Source organism: Salmo salar, chromosome 24 (assembly GCF_965601325.2).
Source record: "Salmo salar chromosome 24, fSalSal1, whole genome shotgun sequence".
NCBI classification, from domain to species: domain Eukaryota; kingdom Metazoa; phylum Chordata; class Actinopteri; order Salmoniformes; family Salmonidae; genus Salmo; species Salmo salar.
In genome coordinates, this window is record NC_138314.1 from 4,332,270 (window position 1) to 4,358,865 (window position 26,596).

At 42.5% G+C, this 26,596-nt stretch overlaps 1 protein-coding gene across 2 annotated transcripts in view; it reads left to right on the forward strand.

The window, feature by feature from the left end:
* The window catches only part of nf2a (NF2, moesin-ezrin-radixin like (MERLIN) tumor suppressor a), a 67,789-nt gene extending 41,469 nt beyond the window's left edge, over positions 1 to 26,320 (forward strand). For both annotated transcript variants that reach the window (XM_014171225.3, XM_082968435.1), the window contains 3 exons: positions 17,853 to 17,971; positions 19,137 to 19,296; positions 23,506 to 26,320. In XM_014171225.3, the coding sequence (XP_014026700.1) occupies positions 17,853 to 17,971; positions 19,137 to 19,296; positions 23,506 to 23,556 (330 nt within the window). In that variant the 3' untranslated portion in view covers positions 23,557 to 26,320. The remainder of the gene's footprint in view (positions 1 to 17,852; positions 17,972 to 19,136; positions 19,297 to 23,505) is intronic.
* Positions 26,321 to 26,596: the final 276 nt, after the last annotated feature.

Sequence of the window (26,596 nt, forward strand, 5' to 3'; positions counted from 1 at the left end):
CGTCAAACAATCCTCCATTTGCAGCAATTACAGCCTTGCAGACCTTTGGTATTCTAGTTGTCAATTTGTTGAGGTAATCTAAAGAGATTTCACCCCATGCTTCCTGAAGCACCTACCACAAGTTGGATTGGCTTGATGGGCACTTTTTACGTACCATATGGTCAAGCTGCTCCCACAACAGCTCAATAGGGTTGAGATCCGGTGACTGTGCTGGCCACTCCATTATAGACAGAATACCAGCTGACTGCTTCTTCCCTAAATAGTTCTTGCATACTTTGGTGCTGTGCTTTGGGTCATTGTCCTGTTGTAGGAGGAAATTGGCTCCAATTAAGCGCCGTCCACAGGGCATGGCATTCCAAGATGGAGTTATAGCCTTCCTCCTTCAAGATCCCTTTTACCCTGTGCTGGTACTGTGAGGTGTCTGTTTCTCAAACTAGACACTCTAATGTACTTGTCCTCTTGCTCAGTTGTACACCGGGGCCTCCCACTCTATTCTGGTTAGAGTCAGTTTGTGCTGTCCTGTGAAGGGAGTAGTGCACAGCGTTGTATGAGATCTTCAGTTTCTTGGCAATTTGTTGTTTCTGGCCATTTTGAGCCTGTAATCAAACCCACAAATGCTGATACTCCAGATACTCAACTAGTCTAAAGAAGGACAGTTTTATTGCTTCTTTAATCAGTACAGTAGTTTTCGGCTGTGCTAACATAATTGCAAAAGGGTTTTCTAATGATCAATTAGCCTTTTAAAATTCTAAACTTGGATTAGCTAACACAACGTGCCATTGGAACACAGGAGTGATGGTTGCTGATAATGGGCCAAAAAACTTTTGAACGGCAGTGTATATTTGTTACTGCTTGACTAAAACATTCTCGGTCGACCAACAGCCTAACAATCGACCAGTCGACTAATTGGGGTCAGCCCTATCAGCAACAGTGGTCGCACAAACAGGCCCTGTGTCCTACACAGTTCACACACCGGAGAACATAATCTGCAGGAGACACGTGGATCAACTGTTGCCAGGAACCAACCTCAGAGATGACTCATGTCAAGTGACAAACCAAGATCAGCTACTGGAGACCTACCATGATTACGAGCCATCACCTGAACATCCACTGCAGCAACCTACAAATTTGAAAAGTGCTCCAAACTCAATTGAACCAGCCAGAGTGCCTGCTCAGGGTACTGTTGCACCCCAGTCTGGGCATACACCATCATCTCTCTGACTCAGTGACAATGCGACTGTCGACTCACCTGTACGTTGTCGTTACGAGAGAGAAAGACGACCCCCTGAAAGATTGAACATTTAGTTCAGACTAACCTCCGACATTGGGGCAGAATACACCCCAGAGTTAAGTCTGGGAACTGAGGCCATCTATCTTATTTGCCTAGTTCAGAAAAGGTTATTCTGAAAAGTTCCTTTATTTACATTAAGAGAACTGTTATGTTAAAAAGAAAATAATATGCAAAACAGTGAAATTCACTTTTTCCTTATGAGGCATCAGAAGTAAAGGGAGAAGAATATGTTGTGTATTGATATTCTAGTTTGTCCCTTTATTCCACCTGTAACGCCAACCTGCTTACGTACATTGGAATGCTTGGAATGTTTTGTCTTGTGAAACGCATTAAACAATGCCCACGTTAGTTTTTACTCAGGTCCTGTACTTACAGTATATTAGTTGTATAAGTAATACAGTGTGCTATACAGCAAATTCTCTCATTGATGCAGCGGCATTCACATCCAAATCTGTTTACATTAAATGTCTGACTCGTGTAAATGAACTCATCACCCTTCCACCACTTAGATGCACAGTAGCTAGTCCACCTCCAGCACAGTAGCCTTTACACTCTGCCTGCCTGCCCGCCCACAAGAGAATTATGTTCATATTACATCACTTCTCAGTATTACAGAGTACAGTACATCAAATCAAAATCAAATCAAATTTATTTTTATATAGCCCTTCGTACATCAGCTGATATTCTCAAAGTGCTGTACAGAAACCCAGCCTAAAACCCCAAACAGCAAACAAAGCATGTGAAAGAAGCACGGTGGCTAGGAAAAACTCCCTAGGAAAAACTCCCTAGAAAGGCCAAAAACCTAGGAAGAAACCTAGAGAGGAACCAGGCTATGAGGGGTGGCCAGTCCTCTTCTGGCTGTGCAGGGTGGATATTATAACAGAACATGGTCAAAATGTTAAAATGTTCATAAATGACCAGCATGGTCAAATAATAATAATCATAGTAGTTGTCGAGGGTGCAACAAGCACGTCCGGTGAACAGGTCAGGGTTCCATAGCCGCAGACAGAACAGTTGAAACTGGAGCAGCAGCACGGCCAGGTGGACTGGGGACAGCAAGGAGTCATCATACCAGGTAGTCCTGAGGCATGGTCCTAGGGCTCAGGTCCTCCGAGAGAAAGACAGAAAGAGAGAAAGAGAGAATTAGAGAGAGCATATTTAAATACACACAGGACACCGGATAAGACAAGAGAAATACTCCAGATGTAACAGACTGACCCTAGCCCCCCGACACATAAACTACTGCAGCATAAATACTGGAGGCTGAGACAGGAGGGATCAGAAGACACTGTGGCCCCATCCGATGATACCCCCGGACAGGGCCAAACAGGCAGGATATAACCCCACCCACTTTGCCAAAGCACAGCCCCCACACCACTAGAGGGATGTCTCCAACCACCAACTTACCGTCCTAAGACAAGGCCGAGTATAGCCCACAACGATCTCCGCCATGGCACAACCCAAGGGGGGGGCGCCAACCCAGACAGGAAGACCACGTCAGTGACTCAACCCACTCAAGTGACGCACCCCTCCCATGGACGGCATGGAAGAACACCAGTAGGCCAGTGACTCAGCCCCTGTAAAAGGGTTAGAGGCAGAGAATCCCAGTGGAAAGAGGGGAACCGGCAAGGCAGAGACAGCAAGGGCGGTTCGTTGCTCCAGCCTTTCCGTTCACCTTCACACTCCTGGGCCAGACTATACTTAATCATAGGACCTACTGAAGAGATAAGTCTTCAGTAAAGACTTAAAGGTTGAGACTGAGTCTGCGTCTCTCACATTGGTAGGCAGACCATTCCATAAAAATGGAGCTCTATAGGAGAAAGCCCTACCTCCAGCCGTTTGCTTAGAAATTCTAGGGACAATTAGGAGGCCTGCGTCTTGTGACCATAGCGTACGTGTAGGTATGTACGGCAGGACCAAATCGGAAAGATAGGTAGGAGCAAGCCCATGTAATGCTTTGTTTGTTAGCAGTAAAACCTTGAAATCAGCCCTTGCCTTAACAGGAAGCCAGTGTATGGAGGCTAGCACTGGAGTAATATGATCAAATTTTTTGGTTCTAGTCAGGATTCTAGCAGCCGTATTTAGCACTAACTGAAGTTTATTTAGTGCTTTATCCGGGTAGCCGGAAAGTAGAGCATTGCAGTAGTCCAGCCTAGAAGTAACAAAAGCATGGATTAATTTTTCTGCGTCATTTTTGGACAGAAAATTTCTGATTTTTGCAATGTTACGTAGATGGAAAAAAGCTGTCCTTGAAACAGTCTTGATATGTTCTTCAAAAGAGAGATCAGGGTCCAGAGTAACGCCGAGGTCCTTCACAGTTTTATTTGAGACGACTGTACAACCATCCAGATTAATTGTCAGATTCAACAGAAGATCTCTTTGTTTCTTGGGACCTAGAACAAGCATCTCTGTTTTGTCCGAGTTTAAAAGTAGAAAGTTTGCAGCCATCCACTTCTTTATGTCTGAAACACAGGCTTCTAGCGAGGGCAATTTTGGGGCTTCACCATGTTTCATTGAAATGTACAGCTGTGTGTCGTCCGCATAGCAGTGAAATTTAACATTATGTTTTCGAATGACATCCCCAAGAGGTAAAATATATAGTGAAAACAATAGTGGTCCTAAAACGGAACCTTGAGGAACACCGAAATTTACAATTGATTTGTCAGAGGACAAACCATTCACAGAGACAAACTGATATCTTTCCGACAGATAAGATCTAAACCAGGCCAGAACTTGTCCATGTAGACCAATTTGGGTTTCCAATCTCTCCAAAAGAATGTGGTGATCGATGGTATCAAAAGCGGCACTAAGATCTAGGAGCACGAGGACAGATGCAGAGCCTCGGTCTGATGTCATTAAAAGGTCATTTACCACCTTCACAAGTGCAGTCTCGGTGCTATGATGGGGTCTAAAACCAGACTGAAGCGTTTCGTATACATTGTTTGTCTTCAGGAAGGCAGTGAGTTGCTGTGCAACAGCTTTTTCTAACATTTTTGAGAGGAATGGAAGATTCGATATAGGCCGATAGTTTTTTATAATTTCTGGATCAAGATTCGGCTTTTTCAAGAGAGGCTTTATTACTGCCACTTTTAGTGAGCTTGGTACACATCCGGTGGATAGAGAGCCGTTTATTATGTTCAACATAGGAGGGCCAAGCACAGGAAGCAGCTCTTTCAATAGGTTAGTTGGAATAGGGTCCAGTATGCAGCTTGAGGGTTTGGAGGCCATGATTATTTTCATCATTGCGTCAAGAGATATAGTACTAAAACACTTTAGTATCTCCCTTGATCCTAGGTCCTGGCAGAGTTGTGCAGACTCAGGACAATGGAGCTTTGGAGGAATACCCAGATTTAAAGAGGAGTCTGTAATTTGCTTTCTAATGATCATGATCTTTTCCTCAAAGAAGTTCATACATTTATTACTGCTGAAGTGAAAGCCATCCTCCATTTGCGAAGGCTGCTTTTTAGTTAGCTTTGCGACAGTATCAAAAAGAAATTTCGGATTGTTCTTATTTTCCTCAATTAAGTTGGAAAAATAGGATGATCGAGCAGCAGTAAGGGCTCTTCGATACTGCACGGTACTGTCTTTCCAAGCTAGTCGGAAGACTTCCAGTTTGGTGTGGCGCCATTTCCGTTCCAATTTTCTGGAAGCTTGCTTCAGAGCTCGTGTATTTTCTGTATACCAGGGAGCTAGTTTCTTATGACAGATGTTTTTAGTTTTTAGGGGTGCAACTGCATCTAGGGTATTGCGCAAGGTTAAATTGAGTTCCTCGGTTAGGTGGTTAACTGATTTTTGTCCTCTGACGTCCTTGGGTAGGCAGAGGCAGTCTGGAAGGGCATCAAGGAATCTTTGGGTTGTCTGAGAATTTATAGCACGACTTTTAATGCTCCTTGGTTGGGGTCTGAGCAGATTATTTGTTGCAATTGCAAACGTAATAAAATGGTGGTCCGATAGTCCAGGATTATGAGGAAAAACATTTAGATCCACAACATTTATTCCATGGGACAAAACTAGGTCCAGAGTATGACTGTGGCAGTGAGTAGGTCCAGAGACATGTTGGACAAAACCCACTGAGTCGATGATGGCTCCGAAAGCCTTTTGGAGTGGGTCTGTGGACTTTTCCATGTGAATGTTAAAGTCACCAAAAATTAGAATATTATCTGCTATGACTACAAGATCCGATAGGAATTCAGGGAACTCAGTGAGGAACACTGCATATGGCCCAGGAGGCCTATAAACAGTAGCTATAAAAAGTGAGTGAGTAGGCTGCATAGATTTCATGACTAGAAGCTCAAAAGACGAAAACGTCATTGTTGTTTTTTTTTTTGTAAATTGAAATTTGCTATCGTAAATGTTAGCAACACCTCCGCCTTTGCCGGATGCACGGGGGGTATGGTCACTAATGTAACCAGGGGGTGAGGCCTCATTTAACACAGTAAATTCATCAGGCTTAAGCCATGTTTCAGTCAGGCCAATCACATCAAGATTATTATCAGTGATTAGTTCATTGACTATAACTGCCTTGGAAGTGAGGGATCTAACATTAAGTAACCCAATTTTGAGATGTGAGGTATCACAATCTCTTTCAATAATGGCAGGAATGGAGGAGGTCTTTATACTAGTGAGATTGCTAAAGCGAACACCGCCATTTTTAATTTTGCCCAACCTAGATCGAGGCACAGACACGGTCTCAATGGGGAAAGCTGAGCTGACTACGCTGACTGTGCTAGTGGCAGACTCCACTAAGCTGGCAGGCTGGCTAACAGCCTGCTGCCTGGCCTGCACCCTATTTCATTGTGGAGCTAGAGGAGTTAGAGCCCTGTCTATGTTCGTAGATAAGATGAGAGCACCCCTCCAGCTAGGATGGAGTCCGTCACTCCTCAACAGGCCAGGCTTGGTCCTGTTTGTGGGTGAGTCCCAGAAAGAGGGCCAATTATCTACAAATTCTATCTTTTGGGAGGGGCAGAAAACAGTTTTCAACCAGCGATTGAGTTGTGAGACTCTGCTGTAGAGCTCATCACTCCCCCTAACTGGGAGGGGGCCAGAGACAATTAATCGATGCCGACACATCTTTCTAGCTGATTTACACGCTGAAGCTATGTTGCGCTTGGTGACCTCTGACTGTTTCATCCTAACATCGTTGGTGCCGACGTGGATAACAATATCTCTATACTCTCTACACTCGCCAGTTTTAGCTTTAGCCAGCACCGTCTTTAGATTAGCCTTAACGTCGGTAGCCCTGCCCCCTGGTAAACAGTGTATGATCGCTGGATGATTAGTTTTAAGTCTAATACTGCGGGTAATGGAGTCGCCAATGACTAGGGTTTTCAATTTGTCAGAGCTAATGGTGGGAGCCGTCGGCGTCTCAGACCCCACAACGGGAGGAGTAGAGACCAGAGAAGTCTCGGCCTCCGACTCCGACTCGCTTAATGGGGAGAACCGGTTGAAAGTTTCTGTCGGCTGAATAAGCGACACCGGTTGAGCATTCCTACAGCGTTTCCCTCCAGAAGCCATGAGAAAGATGTCCGGCTGCGGGGACCGTGCGAGGGGGTTTATACTAACGTTACTATCTGTACTTACTGGTGGCACAGACGCTGTTTCATCCTTTCCTACACTGAAATTAACCTTGCCTAACGATCGCGTCTGAAGCTGGGCTTGCAGCACAGCTATCCTTGCCGTAAGGCGATCGTTCTCCTGTATATTATAAGTACAACGACTGCAATTAGAAGGCATCATGTTAATGTTACTTAGCTTCGGCTGTTTGAAGTCCTGACGAACCATGTCCAGATAAAACCTCCGGGGTGAAAAAGTTGAATGAAAAAAGTTGAGTGAGGGAAAAAGTAAAAATATACGGTAATGAAAAAGTAAAAAACCGTCAGGTATCAAAGTAAGATCGGCAACAAAAACGCACAGCAGCGTAAACAAGTCTGCAAGTTGTGACCGGAAACAGGAAACACATCAGCTACATAACATACAGTACAGGGCCTGTATTCAAAGAGTGTCTCAGAGTAGGAGTGCTGATCTAGGTGCAGGTCTTCCCTCTTATTCATTATAATCTAAAGGTTACTCATCACTCTTACTCTGAGACACTTTATACAGTGGCTTGCGAAAGTATTCACCCCCTTTGGCATTTTTCCTATTTTGTTGCCTTACAACCTGGATTTAAAATGGATTATTTGGGGGTTTGAATCATTTGATTTATGTAACATACCTACCACTTTGAAGATGCAAAATATTTTTATTGTGAAACAAAAAAGAAATAAGACAAAAAAACTGAACTTGAGTGTGCATAACTATTCAACCCCCCAATGTCAATACTTTGTAGTGCCACCTTTTGCAGCAATTACAGCTGCAAGTCTCTTGGTATGTCTCCATGAACTTGGCACATCTAGCCACTGGGATTTTTGCCCATTCTCAAGGCAAAACTGCTCTAGCTCCTTCAAGTTGGATGGGTTCCACTGGTGTTCAGCAATCTTTAAGTCATACCACAGATTCTCAATTGGATTGAGGTCTGGGCTTTGATTAGGCCATTCCAAGACGTTTAAATGTTTCCCCTTAAACCACTAGAGTGCTGCTTTAGCAGTATGCTTAGGGTCATTGTCCTGCTGGAAGGTGAACCTCCGTCCCAGTCTCAAATCTCTGGAAGACTGAAACAGGTTTCCATCAAGAATTTCCCTGTATTTAGCGCCATCCATCATTCCTTCAAATCTGACCAGTTTCACCATCCCATGATTCTGCATGGAATGGTGTTTTCAGGGTGATGAGAGGTGTTGGGTTTGTGCCAGACTTAGCGTTTTCCTTGATGGCCAAAAAGCTACATTTTAGTCTCATCTGACCAGAGTACCTTCCATATGTTTGGGGAGTCTCACACATGCCTTTTGGCAAACACCAAATCTTTAAGCAATGGCTTTTTTCTGGCCACTCTTCTGTAAAGCCCAGCTCTTTGGCGTGTACGGCTTCAAGTGGTTCTATGGACAGATACTCCAATCTCCGCTGTGGAGCTTTGCAGCTTCTTCAGGGTTATCTTTGGTACTTTTGTTGCCTCTCTGATTAATGCCCTTCTGGTCTGTGAGTTTTGGCACGTTTGTTGTGGTGCCATATTCTTTCAAATTTTTTCAAATACGTTTTGGATATTTTTTTATAACCCAACCCTGATCTGTACTTCACAACTTTGTCACTGACCTGTTTGGAGACCTATTTGGTCTTCATGGTGCCGCTTGCTTGGTGGTGCCGCGTGCTTGGTGGTGCCGCGTGCTTGGTGGTGCCGCTTGCTTGGTGGTGCCGCTTGATTGGTGGTGTTGCAGACTCTGGGGCCTTTCAGAACAGGTGTGTGTGTGTGTGTGTGTATATACTGAGATCATGAGACACTTAAATAAAGTCCACCTGTGTGCAATCTAACTAATTATGTGACTTCTGAAGGTAATTGGTTGCACCAGATCTTATTTAGGGGCTTCATAGCAAAGGTGGGGAATACATATGCACGCACTTTTTTTTAAAGAAGCAATTTTTTTTCACATCACCAATTTGGACTATTTTGTGTATGTCCATTACATGAAATCCAAATAAAAATCCTTTTAAATTACAGGTTATAATGCAACAAAATAGGAAAAACGCCAAGGGGGATGAATACTTTTGCAGGCACTGTAAATGGGTCTTTCTATAAATAAAGCGACCAATGTGACATCAGGGTCAAATTTTCCAAATGGATTGATATACACTGCTCAAAAAAATAAAGGGAACACTTAAACAACACATCCTAGATCTGAATGAAAGAAATAATCTTATTAAATACTTTTTTCTTTACATAGTTGAATGTGCTGACGACAAAATCACACAAAAATAATCAATGGAAATCCAATTTCTCAACCCATGGGGGTCTGGATTTGGAGTCACACTCAAAATTAAAGTGGAAAACCACACTACAGGCTGATCCAACTTTGATGTAATGTCCTTAAAACAAGTCAAAATCAAGCTCAGTAGTGTGTGTGGCCTCCCAGATGTGCTCAATGGATTCAGGTCTGGGGAACGGGCGGGCCAGTCCATAGCATCGATGCCTTCCTCTTGCAGGAACTGCTGACACACTCCAGCCACATGAGGTCTAGCATTGTCTTGCATTAGGAGGAACCCAGGGCCAACCGCACCAGCATATGGTCTCACAAGGGGTCTGAGGATCTCATCTCGGTACCTAATGGCAGTCAGGCTACCTCTGGCGAGCACATGGAGGGCTGTGTGGCCCCCCAAAGAAATGCCACCCCACACCATGACTGACCCACCGCCAAACCGGTCATGCTGGAGGATGTTGCAGGCAGCAGAACGTTCTCCACGGCGTCTCCAGACTCTGTCACGTCTGTCACGTGCTCAGTGTGAACCTGCTTTCATCTGTGAAGAGCACAGGGCGCCAGTGGCGAATTTGCCAATCTTGGTGTTCTCTGGCAAATGCCAAACGTCCTGCACGGTGTTGGGCTGTAAGCACAACCCACACCTGTGGACGTCGGGCCCTCATACCACCCTCATGGAGTCTGTTTCTGACCGTTTGAGCAGACACATGCACATTTGTGGCCTGCTGGAGGTCATTTTGCAGGGCTCTGGCAGTGCTTCTCCTGCTCCTCCTTGCACAAAGGCGGAGGTAGCGGTCCTGCTGCTGGGTTGTTGCCCTCCTACGGCCTCCTCCACGTCTCCTGATGTACTGGCCTGTCTCCTGGTAGCGCCTCCATGCTCTGGACACTACGCTGACAGACACAGCAAACCTTCTTGCCACAGCTCGCGTTGATGTGCCATCCTGGATGAGCACTACCTGAGCCACTTGTGTGGGTTGTAGACTCCGTCTCATGCTACCACTAGAGTGAAAGCACCGCCAGCATTCAAAAGTGACCAAAACATCAGCCAGGAAGCATAGAAACTGAGAAGTGGTCTGTGGTCCCCACCTGCATAACCACTCCTTTATTGGGGGTGTCTTGCTAATTGCCTATAATTTCCACCTGTTGTCTATTCCATTTGCACAACAGCATGTGAAATTTATTGTCAATCAGTGTTGCTTCCTAAGTGGACAGTTTGATTTCACAGAAGTGTGATTAACTTGGAGTTACATTGTGTTGTTTAAGTGTTCCCTTTATTTTTTTGAGCAGTATACATTTAAATAGGATTTTCTTCCTGGGAAGCTCTGGCGTTATACATTTTTTTACGCTGTTGTAGCTGTTTTGCCTTCTCACAGTCTTTGCTTGAAATGTTCCTCTTTTAGTATACTACAAGCAAGGGACATCTCATGTCTGTTTTATTGTAGTTTTGTCCTTTGTTTAGTGTGTCCTCAATTTTTCTCCGCTCATACATTTTTATACTGATTTATCAGGAGGTGCTGTATCACCCCTACTTCCTGCGACTATGCTTAGGCCATTATATAACTTTGAACTTGTAGCATTTTATTGTAAATACGACACACACAATCCAATCAAATGCATTAAAGTGTATTTTAAAACTGTCTAACAATGTATTCTGGCAGGCTATGTAAAATTATAATAATATCATATACTGTATATTAATCATAAAAAAAGGACAACAAGTCGGCCTATGGAATACTTTAGGAAATGTTTACCAAAAAATCAGATTTTCCCTCTCAAAATCACTTTTTATAGAAAAACAACAAACGCTTAAACTACATCAGTAGACCCACTTTGAGTAAAACAAATGTATATAGTTAGTGTAGTTCCCCTTTAATTAAATTGTGCGCCTTGCAAAAAATGCTGCAGTTCCCCTTTAATTCAACTGCACACCTTGCAATTGACTGTTTCGCTAGGGTGTTTGTTGGCTACTAGACATGTGATGGGAGTTTGCAAAATTAACGCCCACCCAATTGATACCATTCTGCCAGTTCTTTTTTAATTGCAGTCAACATTTAATTGGGAACGTTTTTTGGGAAAGCCTTTAGAAGTAAATGTTTTGTATGCACATTGCACTCGTTGCGCATGACGATGGCTCTACCACACAGACTCACTGTCCCATCACAAGTCAGCTAGCGTTCCATCGCCCATCACTTTCTCTCATGAACTTGACACTATCTGCTCAATGTAACAAATCTGCCATAAGTCAAACAGACAACTAGGCTACTGCCGTCATTGTAATCTTACCTCAAGAATCCTCAGGAATACACAGGCTATTTATCTTGACCCCGTAACAACAGACACACAAATGTTGTCAATCCTTGAGATCAACATTAATTCCCACACTATGGATCTTGTTCAATCGCGTGCGGTATCACACAAGCTCTTTATCACTTGATTGACAGAAAAATCTTTCCTGAATCAGCTGATGTAGTGTGAGAATGTTCTCTCGTAACTAAACAGCTAGACCTCAAATGCGCGTCATACAACTATTATGGATAATTATTGAAGAACCCTGTTAATGACAGAATGGATTTTAGTTTTGTTAATCATCTTAAAGTTGCTCTTTCTGTTAGAAGCATTAGATTTTGCAATCTCCAACATTATTTTGGATATGTGTGCCCATGAATGGTTACAGTGCACTTCCGAGATCTCCATACAAAAAGTGTCCGACAGCAATATCCAGTGATTTTACAGGATCAAGTTCAATGTGTAATAAAATGTTTAAATGCTTGGAATATGATATAAAGACAAACAGTATCATAAATGTAAGGAAAGATAGGTAGTGTTTTATGTAACACGATTAATTAACATCCAATCACATTAACCGATACTCTCACACGGGAAACCTTCACTCTTGCGCAGACATGACAATTTGAAAAATAAGCCACAGGAGTATTTTGAGTGTCGGGTGCGTACTGGCGGCAGAGAAGTCAGACGCAAGAGAGCAAAACTATGTTTCCAACGGCTAAGTTCAATCATCAAAACCCACCGGATACAGAACAATAAAATAAATGGGTACATAACGTGCACAAGCACTGACAACAAACAATTACTGACAAGGACATGGGGGGGAACAGAGGGTTAAATACACAACATGTAATTGATGGAATTGGAACCAGGTGTGATGGAAGACAAGACGAAACCAATGGAAAATGAAAAGTGGATTGGCGATGGCTAGAAGGTCGGCGACGTCGAACGCCGCCCGAACAAGGAGAGGGACCGACTTCGGCGGAAGTCATGCCATTGAGCGAGAATAAAGACGACTGTCGAGTAGTAAGACATGTATAAAAGCAACAGACACCATTAATAAGAAGGGGCTTGAAGCATCTTATATGGTGAGCTATCGAGTGGCTAGGACAGGCAATCCCCATACTATTGTAGAGGACTTCATTCTTCCTGCTGCCGCGGATATGGCTGGGACAATGCTGGGGGAAAAGGCCCAAAAAACTATACAGACAATTACTTCATCAAACAACACTGTTTCACGACGCATCAATGACATGGCAGGAAATGTTTTGAAACAATTACTGCTTTGCGTACAAGCCTGTGAATTCTATGCGTTACAGCTGGATGAGTCAACAGACGTGGCGGGCCTGGTATATGTCTGTTACGTTTATGGGGGGTCAGTTAAGGAAGACATCCTCTTCTGCAAACCACTGGTAACCAGTACAACATGAGAGGATATTTTTAAAGTACTGGACAGCTTCGTGACATCAAAAGGACTTTGGTGGTCAAGATGTGTTAGTATCTGTGGTGCAAAAGCCATGACAGGGAGACCTAGTGGAGTGGTAACGCACGTGCAAAAAGTTGCTTCCGACGACCTCTTGGGTATGCTGCAGCATCCACCGAGAGGCTCTTGCTGCCAAGGGAATGCCTGATAGCTTGAAAGACGTTTTGGACACTACAGTGAAAATGGTTGACTTTGTTAAAACTTCTTATGGCTGGAATCCCGGTAACAGCCAGTGAAAGTGCAGGGCGCCAAACAACAGAAATCTCATAATTAAAATTCTTCAAACATACAAGTATTTTACACCATTTTAAAGATAAACTTGTTGTTAATCCCACCACAGTGTCCGGTTTCAAAAAGGCTTTACTACGAAAGCACACCAAACGATTATGTTAGGTCAGCAACTAGTCACAGAAAAACACAGCCATCTTTCCAGCCAAAGAGAGGAGTCACAAAAAGCAGAAATAGAGAAAAAATAAATCACTAACCTTTGATGATCTTCATCAGATGACACTCATAGGACTTTATGTTACACAACACATGTATGTTTTGTTCGATAAAGTTCATTTGTCAGATTTGAAAAAAGCTTTACCGAAAAAGCATACCATGCAATAATCTGAGTACGGCGCTCAGTCACAAAAACAAGCCATACATATATCCGCCATGTTGGAATCAACAGAAGTCAGAAATAGCATTATAAATATTCACTTACCTTTGATGATCTTCATCAGAATGCACTCCCAGGAATCCCAGTTCCACAATAAATGTTTGTTTTGTTCGATAAAGTTCATCTTTATGTCCAAATACCTCCTTTTTGTTCGTGCCTTCAGTTCACAAATCCAAATTCACGACGCGCAGGCCAGACGAAAACTCAAATTCCATTACAGTTCGTAGAAACATGTCAAACGATGTATAGAATCAATCTTTAGGATGTTTATCATAAATATTCAATAAGGTTTCAACCGGAGAATTCCTTTGTCTTTAGAAATGCAATGGAACTCAGCTACCTCTCACGGGCGTGCACATGACTGAAGCTGGCAGACCTCTCACTCAATCAGCTCTTATTCAGCCCCACTTCACAGTAGAAGCCTCAAACAAGGTTCTAAAGACTGTTGACATCTAGTGGAAGCCTTAGGAAGTGCAATATGACCCTACAGACACTGTATATTGGATAGGCCAAGACTTGAAAAACTACAATCCTCAGATTCTTTCCCACTTCCTGGTTGGATTTTTTTCTCAGGTTTTTGCCTGCCATATGAGTTCTGTTATACTCACAGACATCATTCAAATAGTTTTAGAAACTTCAGAGTGTTTTCTATCCAAATCTAATAATATGCATATCTTAGCTTCTGGGCCTGAGTAGCAGGCAGTTTACTCTGGGCACCTTATTCATCCAAGCTACTCAATACTGCCACCCAGCCATAAGAAGTTAAAGCAAGGCCCCTGAACTCTTGTGTATTTTCTGCACTATGCACTGATATGGGCAGCGACCATGTAACGCTTTTACAACATACAGAAGTGCCCTGGTTATCAAGGGGCAAAGTATTGACACGTTTTTTTGAATTGAGAGACGAGCTTAAAGTTTTCTTTACTGACCATCATTTTCACTTGTCTGACCGCATGCATGATGACGAGTTTCTCACACGACTGGCCAATCTAGGTGATGTTTTTTCTCACCTGAATGATCTGAATCTTGGATTACAGGGACTCTCTGCAACTATATTCAATGTGCGGGACAAAATTGAGGCTATGATTAAGAAGTTGGAGCTCTTTTCTGTCTGCATTAACAAGGACAACACACAGGTCTTTCCGTCATTGAATGTTTTTTTTTTGTGTGCAAATGAACTCAAGCTTACAGACAATGTCAAATGTGATATAGCAAAGGACCTGGGTGAGCTGGGTTCGTTATCCCTTTCATGCCATGCCTCCAGTCCACTTACCAATATCTAAACAAGAGCGCCTCATCGAAATTGCAACGAGCAGTTCTGTGAAAATGTAATTTAATCAGAAGCCACTGCCAGTTTCTGGATAGGGCTGCGCTCAGAGTTTCTTGCCTTGGCAAATTGCACTGTTAAGACACTGATGCCCTTTGCAACCTTGTACCTATGTGAGAGTGGATTTTCGGCCCTCACTAGCATGAAAACTAAATACAAGCACAGACTGTGTGTGAAAAATGATTTAAGACAGACTCTCTCAATACAACCCAACATTGCAGAGTTGTGTGCATCCTTTCAAGCACACCATTCTCATTAACCTGGGGTGAGTTATTCACCATTTTTTATGGACAAATAAGGTTTTATATGTAAGATGGCTAAATAAATTGTCCAGTCATATGGCTAAGTGCTACAAAGAAGGACCTAGTTAAGCTGCAACTGGTCCAGAACTGAGCAGCACATTTTGCTCTTCATTGTAATCACAGGTCTTTTATCAATAGTATGCATGCCAGTCTCTCTTGGGTAAGAGTAGAGGAAAGACTGATGCATCACTTCTTGTTTTTATAAGAAACATTGTGTTGGAAATTCCAAATTGTTTGCATAGTCAACTTACACACAGCACTGACACACACACTTACCACTAGACAAGCCACCTGGGGTCTTTTCACAGTCCCAGAACAAATTCAAGAAGACGTACAGTATTATACAGAGCCATGATTGCATGGAACTCCCTTCCATCTCATATAGCGCAAGTGAACAGCAAACCTGGTTTAAAAAAAACAAATAAAGCAACACCTCACGTCACAACCCCTCTCCCCAATGTGACCTACTTGTGTGTACTAGGCTGACCTCATGTTTGGTCGATAGGCTGGTGCTCGACCAAGATTTCTTTAGTCGAGCAAGTAGCAAAAATAAGTAAAAAACCATGTACAAAACACCTGTCTGAGTCGCGCCTGTCTGAGTGGACTTATCCATTGTAGAGGCTGTGGGGATGGCACAGTCATAAGTCTAAGACATGTGCTACTGAAATTGCATATGGTTATATGGTTATGTAATAACAAAAAAATATTATTTTATAACATGCACTTTGAATAGTGGTCTCTGTCCATGGCTCTGAAAGACATCAGTGCGGGGTTGAATTGGTGACTTTTCCTAGACCATGTTGCTGTGTGCATAATAGCAAAGTTAACCAGCATATTGGTATTGAGAACAATGCGGCAGAGGTAGCAGCAGAGTTAGGAGACGAGAAAACAGCCCTTGCTTTAATTGCCTATAGAAAAGTGAGGAGAGAGGAAACCCCAACTTTATTAGGTTTATAATCAATAGAATAACTGTTATGTGCCTGGCTTTATAAATCATCCATATATATCTAAGAAAATAAGACAGATTCTGTTGCTGTAACGGCTGTCGTGAGAGAGAGTAGACCAAGGTGCAGCGGAGTTAGTGTTCATCATTGAATATTTAATAGACGAAAGAACACTATACAAAAATAAGAAAACCGACAGCCAAACAGTCCTGTCAGGTGCAAAACACTAACAGAAACAATTACCCACAAAACCCCAACGGAAAAACAGGCACTTATGTGTGACTCCCAATCAGCAACAACACTCTACAGCTGTGCCTGATTGGAAGCCACACGGCCAAAATCAATGAAACAAACCAACATAGAAAAATGGACATAGAACGCCCACCCAATGTAACACCCTGGCCTAACCAAAATAAAGAACAAAAAACCCCTCTCTATGGCCAGGGCGTTACAGTTGCCTGTTTGAGTGTTTGTTTAATATCTTACTTACTCCGTGAGCACCAAGCCTCACACATGTCGGATTAACAAATTCTGCTGTTTTTATTCTTTGCTATGTTGTAATAAAGGCTTTACACTTTTGTTAGATCAGCCTGTCTTTTATCATTTATAATTTAGTTATTGCTGTTTACACTTCCAAATAGTCAGAAATTATATTTATTATAATAATAATAACCCTATTTTTTCCCCCTTGATATCCTTCTTATTGTTATTATTATTATGATCATTATAATAAATTCTCATTATTAGGCTTAGTATAGCAGCCTGATATAACCACCATCGAGCTGCAGGCCTAAGAGCACATCCTGTTTAGTCTTAATAACAGTAACTTTTCAGTCAGAAATGGCTGTAATTATGTTGCAGCTTCAGCAACACGGACAGCGTGATACACACTGTTGATGTTCTGTGGCGCTGCAGCAGGGAGTAGAGGGCGACAAAGGGTGCTAGTCACAGTCACTCGCTGTCTTTTTTTTTTTAACACAGCGCAGCAAGTCTGAGCCAGGCCCTGCACAATCAAATCAATTGCTGTCGGACCCGCTCTAGTAATTTATGTCTTAATTATTTCATCAAACATTTCTCTTAAAGCGTCAGACAAGCTCAGGGCATATAGTTGATTTGACTAAAACACATAGGATGTGTCTATATATAGAAAAATATGTTTTAACATTTCCACCAATCGATTTGTCGAATGAACAGATTTTATTAGTCTGGGACAGCCCTACACTACATAGTTTCTTTATGTATGCAAATTGTAAAGTATTTTGTCTACTGCTTTTTTTATTATGTGTTGGACCCCAGTAAGACTAGCTGTCGCCATTAGTGTTGGCTAATGGGGATCCTAATAAAATCAATAATTCAACAGCGATGACCAATGGATTTATATTGTACAGTACTGCAGCTCTGATCCACAAGGACTGGATGTACACACGTGGCTAATGCATTCTAGGGTATTTTGCCACTGTCACCATTCTGAAGTGTGTTACGTGTGTCTGCGCTCATATCAAAGTATTCATCCGAATCTTTCACTCCATCCCTCTCTCTGTCATCCTGTTCTTCCATCTATCTTCTCCCGTCTACCTCTCTCTCTCTGTGTCACCCTGTTCTGCTGCTACTCACTATCCCCCTCTCTCATTTTATATTTTCTCTCTCTTCTCCCGTCTCCTCACACTCATTTCCCTCCCTCCCCACCCCTCTACCTCTCTTTCTCTCCTCCTCCCAGCCCTCGGCCGTCCCAGGTGATGTGATGCCTCCAGACCTGAGCTTCAGCAGAGAGAACCTGAGCTTCGACTTCAAAGACACAGACATGAAGCGCCTCTCCATGGAGATCGAGAAGGAGAAGTGCGTGACTGACCACTTCGCTCTCTCTGTCTTCTCATCCTTCTCTTTCTCTCTCTATTGCTCTCTCTCTCTTCTCTCCTCTTTCGAGAAGGATAAGTGAGTGACTGCCCACCTCGCTCCATCCTGCAGCATTAACAATTTGATATACACCACTATTACAGACTTGTCCCTCATTGTTCTATTCGTCCCCGTCTCTCTCTTGCACTCTATCTCGAGGAGCTAGCTCTCTTTCTACCTGACTTCATTACTGCCTTTCTTTCTGCCTGACTTCATTCAATCAGATGTACTTACTCTACAGTAACCTTCCCTCTCTGTCCTGTATTCACCTGTCATTTTCTTCTCTCTGTCCCTCATCTTTCTCTATATCTCTCGCTCTCACTCTTTCTCCCCCTCCTTCTCGGACTGCCTGTCTTCGTCTTTGTCAACCGCATCTCCTGCTCTTGCTCTGTCGCTGTCTCCTACTCCCTGTCTAATTCTCTCCATCTTTTAATCTCTCTTCTCCCATCTCTCAAGACGAAAAAGTGAGTCACTCACTGGCCACTCTCTCTGTCAGTTAGATACTGATTGATTGTACACATGTACAGTACACCACAGAATGAGACATGTCCCGTGTGCTCTATCAGGCATTGAGCACGGAAATGTCATGGACCATGACTCGTGGTGGTACAATGTTGATGCATTCCAGTCAGAAGCACTCATTTCATAATTAATGGATATTATAGTGTACGGAAATGTCAAAATACATTGATATTTGTTTGTAAAGATGTGGCACAAATTGTACTTGTTCATGATGTTTAAGGTATGAAAATAATGATGTAGACATGTTGTTTTATCACTATCATCTTGTTTGTATATCTATAACTTTGTTAATCAATGAAATTCAAGCAGCTATTCAAGATTTTACAACTGTTTTTATGTCATATTCATGAATCAAAATGACAGATTGTCACATGGGAAGACTAATAACTCAACAATTTTCATCTGTGGAGGTCTTGGTCAGGATTCTATTCATTAGGGCACACCGTAGCAGAACTAATTCAAAACATTGTGGAACAGAAAACGAAAAGAAAATGTTTCTTATTCTTAAGTTTGGATAATACTTTCTTGTTTCGGCCTGTATGACCCAGGTGGAGGATTGTCATTCTTATTTCTGTGGTCCTCTCAGGGTGGAGTACATGGAGAAGAGTAAGCACCTTCAAGAACAGCTGAATGAGCTGAAGACAGAGATAGAGTCTCTGAAGCTGAAGGAGCGAGAAACGCCTCTGGATATACTCCACAACGAGAACACTGAGAAGGGCACCAGCAAGCACAGCAACTTCAAAAAGGTAAGCCCTATAACTCCTCAGACAGACACACACACACACACATACATAGGATTACGTTTTACACAATCGTCATGAACACCTAACACTAAGAGAGGCACCAGCTAGCACAGCAACTTCAAAAAGGTACACCTTATAGTGATGTCTGTCGCTAACTTATCCAGTGTCAATGACACATGCATTGGTGTACAAGACCATGGTGCTCTGCTACAAGACCATGGTGCTTGCCTACGGAGCTGTGAGGGGAATGGCACCTCCGTACCTTCAGGCTCTGATCAGTCCCTACACCCAAAGAAGGGCACTGCGTTCATCCACCTCTGGCCTGCTCGCCTCCCTACCTCTGCGGAAGCACAGTTCCCGCTCAGCCCAGTCAAAACTGTTCGCTGCTCTGGCACCCCAATGGTGGAACAAGCTCCCTCACGACGCCAGGACAGCGGAGTCAATCACCACCTTCCGGAGACACCTGAAACCCCACCTCTTTAAGGAATACCTGGGATAGGATAAAGTAATCCTTCTACCCCCCCCCCCCCCCCCCCAAAAAAAAGATATAGATGTACTATTGTAAAGTGGTTGTTCCACTGGACATCATAAGGTGAATGCACCAATTTGTAAGTCGCTCTGGATAAGAGCGTCTGCTAAATGACGTAAATGTAAATGTGTATCTCACACAAACAATTGTCATACAGACTTCTCACATCACTCCTTACACACTGCTCCCACACACCTCATATAGCCTCCCACTCAAACACCACAGACTTGCATATCACACATAACCGTTAGATAACCGTCTAACTACTTTCACATAGAGATTTATTCTGCTATCATCAAGAGGAATTAACAAATTAAGCTCACAACCTGAACCGTTATCTACAACCCTCAGATTCTTCGCTAAATCTGTAAAACCAGTGAGGTGAAATGTGAGCTTTGGCACATCCATACAAAGTGCCTCTCCCTCCCCCTGCCACCCCTTCTGTCTCCGTGTGTAAAATAAACTTGTTTGAGTAGCACTAATTGATTTTAGCACTGCGATCAGTCATTGGAATGGATGGGAACACCTTGGGTGTTCTGAGCTTTAGCTGGGCTTAGTCACTGCTTGTTTAATTGAACTGGGGCCAGTGAGCAATACTCTTTGTGTTGGGGACTGAGACTGCACTGCCATTGCAGTGTGGCTCTGTGGTATGTCTATCTGTGTGTTTACCCTGAGAAAAAGAGGGGGAGGCTGTGAAGGGGTGAGGAGAAGAGAAGAAAGGGTGCAGAGGGGTTGAGAGAAGGGAGGAGGGGAGAGGTGGGAGGAGATAGGGAAGGAGGCAGAGAGGGTAATGGAGTAAAGGGAGGGAGGCCCGGAGTCGACAAAAATCAATAATTTTTTGCCTGATTAAGTTTTTCCCAAATTCTGTTTTCTCCATTTTGTTTTTCCAGGTTTCACTTTCCCCGTTTTTTGGATAATTTTCGCTCTCAAAATCACACTTATTTAATAGAAAAACAACTCAATTGGATGTTCTAAGTCCACAACAATGCTTAAATCACATCAGGAGACCACTTTTTAGGTCTGGGAACAATTTTGGACAATGTTATTTTTGGGTGTAGTTAACATTTAACTCCAGTGCAGCACCTAGCAAGAGGCTGTTGTTTAGCAGTGTTTTGGTGATGGTAGAGTTTGCAAAACAAATACCCACTGGATTAACACAAATAATCCTGATATCATTCTGCCAGGTAAGCATGGTCTACTTTGTAGTTAACATTTAATTGAGAGTTTTTGCGAAAGCCTTTCCATCTACCAGAAGAAGTGTCATTAGCATCATCGCTAACGTCTACACAAAGTACTGCACATTCACAGACGCAAGGAATTTTCGTTGCCTCTTCAGAAAGTTGCAGGAAATAACTATCACTTACCATGTTTCCTTCCACAGTTTTTATTCAAGTAACATCATACTGTATAAAAAAATCTCGACAGCTGTGATGGAAACAATTTTATAAATGCCGGCAGACACTTTTTTCGTTCGACATGGTGGGATCTTTTTGTGCCGGTAAAATGAATAATGCGAGAAATGGTGGTGGAAACACCTTTATGCGCAAATATTCATATAATAACACATATTGAAGTAAACTTGGAGTCACGCAATGATATTGTGTGTGTTCCTCCCACTACGACTCTGTAAACCATGCAGTTTATTTGGCTACAAATTAAATAAGTTATGATGAACTTCACATGGTGGGTTTGGGAAGAGTAGCTAGGAGGTAAAGATTAGGTTGATTTCCTTAGGCTGGTACACAGCTATGGACTTTGTCGTGATTGAATAGATAGAAAGTCTTTATTGATTGTTTATTGAATAACCTTTAGAGAATATTAACTGGCTCGACAAGGCTTACTTACTCACTCTTAAAACGAATATTATCTTTTTGCGAAATGGCCCGTTGTAAGTATCTGTATTAATATCAGCATGATGACTAAACAGAGGAAATGGAAAATACAATATGGTGACACACACACACGCGTTATGTTCTTCTATCCTCGTGGGGACCTAAAATGAATGTCCATTCAAAATTCTGTTTTCCCTTACCTTAACCCAAACCCTAACCTAAGCTTAAAATAGCATTTGTCCTCATGGGGACGTCCCCACGAGGGATAATTTTCCTTGTTTTACTATCCTTGTGGGGACATTTGGGGATTTTAGGTCCTCGCAAAGATAGAAGAATCTACACACGCACGCACGCACGCACACACACACACACACACTCTACCCTGTCAGGCCTGTGGCCAGCTAGTCTATAATCTTGGCTACCTGCCTGATGTAAAATAAGAAGATGGTAAACAGAGACTGTGCACATCCATTTCTCTCCCTCATATTGTATATTTTGGTGAGCTTGAACACCCGTGTCTACAAATTTAGCTAACAGTTTAGCACCAATAATGTTTTCCAATCCCCCCACTCTAGTATTTAAGCTGGCAGTCCCCCTGATAAGCTGGAAACATCCAGTTTTCAGGGGGAAAAGAAGAGAGCCTGTGATGCAACTTCCACTTTTGGATGTGTGCCTACAGTCCCCAGAAGAGAACCTCCCCCGACCGTTTCTCTCTCTCGCCATGACCAGAATGTGGGGCATCCTTTCAAGTGTTTATTTTACACCTGCTACATTAGGTTGATGGGAGACAGGAGAAAATAACAGTGACTGACTGAATTAGGTTTTAGTTTGTAGAGGTATTGGGGGGGGGGGGGGGGGTTGTTAGGATTCTTGATGGACAAGAATTCTAACAAATTTAAGATAAGGTGATATAACTTATAATCACACATTGATATCAATGGGATATTTTTTCACAGATTTGAGTTAAAGTACATGCACAAATCTCAACTTTGGATTCATCCCGTAGTGCTTCAAACCTCCACCACTTGATATTTTTTATTTACATTTTTATTAGGATCCCCATTAGCCGACTCCAATGGCGACAGCTAGTCTTACTGGGGTCCGACACATAACGAAAAAAGACATTACAGACAAAATACTTTACAATTTACAGTACATACACACACAAAGTAGGTCACATGGGGGAGAGGCGTTGTGCCGTGCGGTACTCTCCCAAACTTCTGAGGCGGTTTTAAAATATATACCAGAGGTAGACTAGAAAGACATGTCAGTCATCGTGACTCCCTTAGATCACAGTCAGAGCTGTGTATTTGACAGGACAAGAAAATCATGCCCATTAAGTGTCCTGCAAGACGACAACGCTCTCTATTCGATTTGTTCTCCCCATAACGTCCTTTAACTTTAAAACTTGTGTTCAACTAAAGGAACCAGGAGTAAACAAGTGTCTAGATTAAGTCAGGATTCTATAAGTGTCAGCGTTCCATAAGATTATTGTCAGGATTCAATCAAAATAACAAACAATGGCTTCAACATCAACGTGTTCCGTCAGAATACTGAATGTAAATACAGACTGTCAAGAGGTGAGGTGGTACATGCAAAAGCATTGTCCTAGGTGGATAATGTCACCTCACAAACAGCCACATTGCCAGCTAACAAGTCACTTCTAGTATAGAAAAACCTGTCCAAGTCTGTTTTTGTCAGTGGATATGGCACCTTAGTCTTTGCCACTTTAAAACTAACTCCAGCTGCTATTTCATGTGTGAAATAGCACTGTTGTACAGCAGTAGAACTGATCCTGGTCAGATGTGTATGGTGTTTTGGAGATCTAATTAATGTATTTTTCTCTTACAGCTAACTCTACAGAGCACCAAGACCAGAGTGGCTTACTTTGAAGAACTATAGATGTCACCAGGGACGTGTGTGTGCGTGCTTGACTGTGTGTGCGTGCTTGACTGTGTGTGTGCGTGCTTGACTGTGTGTGTGCGTGCTTGACTGTGTGTGTGCGTGCTTGACTGTGTGTGTGTGTGCTTGACTGTGTGTGTGTGTGTGTGTGTGCTTGACTGTGTGTGTGTGTGTGTGGGCGTGTGTGGGCGTGTGTCTGTTTGTGTGACGCGCACGTCTGTGTGCGTGCACGCATCTCTGCGTGCACGTGTGTCTTTATGAACATGTCTCTGGAGAAACTTTATCACTACAGTACATTCCATACTATGTGGCCTTTGGCTCCATTTGCTGGGAAAACCACAACTGCAGTCAAACGATGGACCACTGCCTAGGTCAAAACTAATTTAAGAACTGAAGTTTACATACTGTATAGGCCAAGAGAGACAAATCATGAGTTACACTTTAATTTACATTCCACTACTTCTTACCTGATATTTACCTTAAAATAACCAAACAATACTTACAATAACTACAGTTTGTTATTTGTGTAACATTGAAACAAACATACTATTCACCATTCACTAGCAGGTAGGTAAAGTATGTTTAATTATGTATCAGTATCCTTACCACTCAAATAAGTGCATAATGAATATTAACAGGTAAATACCACTGAAAAATTACAGTAAAATATTATCAACTCATGTATCACGTCACCTCGTCTCTGGCTGCCGTAAGTGAATTTCTGTATAGGTGTTCTCTAATACGAAGGTACCAAGTGCACTATATTCTGTTCTACCCTTTAAAAGCAGAGTGGAATAGCCTTTGAACTCAGACTGGGTGAAGATGAAGGAATGGTAAGAGTATTAATGTACAATAATCCAGTGTACATCTAGCACAGTTTTCCTGAATCCTGATCCTGGGGACCCACATCGATGCACATTTTTGTTGTTTTGCCCTAGCATTAACACACTTCATTCAACTAATCAGCTCCTCATCAATGCTTTGATTAGTTTATTCAGTTGGGCTGGGGCAAAAACTAAAATGTGTGGGGTGAACATTTTGAATCCCCATGACCAGGATTGGGAAACACTGATCTAGCCTATCGTTGGTACTTTTGGGAAAAATGTCAGGGTTATGTTTCTTTTTTAGCTCTTTGAACAAACTTGAGTTTGCATTCCATTCTATTGTATTGCTCTAATACAGTGCACTCTGAAACAGTTTGCATATTTTGTTACATTACAGACTTATTCTAAAATATATTAAATACATTTTGTGCCTCATCAGTCTACACGCAATACCCCATAATGACAGAGAAAACAGGTTTGTATAAATGTTTGCGAATGTAAATAAGGTATTTCTGTGTTTTTATTTGTAAAAGTATTCAGCCTGTTTGCTATGAGACTTGAAATTGAGCTCAGGTGCATCCTGTTTCCGTTGATCATCCTTGAGATGTTTCTACAACTTGATTGGAGTCTACCTGTGGTAAATTCAATTGATTGGACATGATTTGGAAAGGCACACACCTCTCTATATAAGGTCCCTCAGTTGACAGTGCATGTCAGAGGTTGAAGGAATTGTCCGTAGCGCTCAGACACGATTGTGTCGAGGCACCGATCTGGGAAAGGCTACCAAAAAATGTCTGCAGCATTAAAAGTCCCACAGAACACAGTGCCCTCCATCATTCTTAAATGGAAGAAGTTTGGAACCACCAAGACTTCCTAGAGCTGGCCACCTGGCCAAACTGAGCAATCAGAAGAGAAGGGCCTTGGTCAGGGAGGTGACCAAGAACCTGATGGTCACTCTGACAGCGCTCTAGAGTTCCTCAGTGGTGATGGTAAAACCTTCCAGAAGGACAACCATCTCTGGTGAAACTAAGATTAAACTCTTTGGCCCGAATGCCAAGCGTCACGTCTGCAGGAAACCTGGTACGATCCCTACGGTGAAGCATGGTGGTGGCAGCATCATGCTGTGGGGTTCAGGGACTGGGAGACTAGTCAGGATCGAGGGGAAACATGAACGGAGCAAAGTACAGAGATCCTTGATGAGAACCTACTCCAGAGTGCTCAGGAACTCAGACTGGGGTGACGGTTCACCTTCCAACAGGACAATGACCCTAAGAGCACAGCCCAGACTGCGCAGGAGTGGCTTCGGAACAAGACTCTGAATGTCCTTGAGTGGCCCAGCCAGAGCCCGGAATTGAACCCATCGAACATCTCTGGAGAGACCTGAAAATAGCTGTGCAGCGACGCTCCCCATCCAACCTGACCGAGCTTGAGAGGATCTGCATAGAAGAATGGGAGAAACTCCCCAAATACAGCTGTGCCAAGCTTGTAGCGTCATACCCAAGAATACTTGAGGTTGTAATCACCGCCAAAGGTGCTTCAACAAAGTACCGAGTAAAGGGTCTGAATACTTAGTTGAGTTATCAAAATGAAATTAATAAAAGTTTGTCAGCATGGGGTATTGTGAGTCGATAGTTTTTTCCCCCTGAATAATTTCAGCTATTTTAGAATAAGGCTGTAACATAACAAAATGTGGAAAAGTCAAGGGATCAGAATACTTTCTGAATGCATTGTATGTGTCTTATCTGTGAAAACGGTTTATTTTCTTGTTGGCATTAAATGAGGACAGTGAACAGTGTTTTTATTTTTGAAATACTATTATTTTACATGTGTTGTAAGTTGCCTTTTTAAACACTATACTATTTTATAGAAATACTGTATGTTTGAACTGATCATCTGTGAAAAATAATTAAAATGTAAGCGAACATTTTTTTCAAGAATGACCAAGGTTGTATGAAGCCTGATTTTGTCAATGACTAACAACAATAGCCTGCTAAAACTGTCTTCTTCCCCTCTGCACACAAACAGAGAAAATGTTATCCACACCACTCTGAAAATAACATTATACTTTTGGAATGAATAAAATGTTATGTAACAACCTCCCACACACCCAGTTAGACATATTTAAAAAAGAAACAGATTCTCCAAATATGTAGTTAGTAGCAGTCAGCTCAGATCACATAATGAGGACAAGGTCTGAAGTGTGTGTGTGTTTGCAC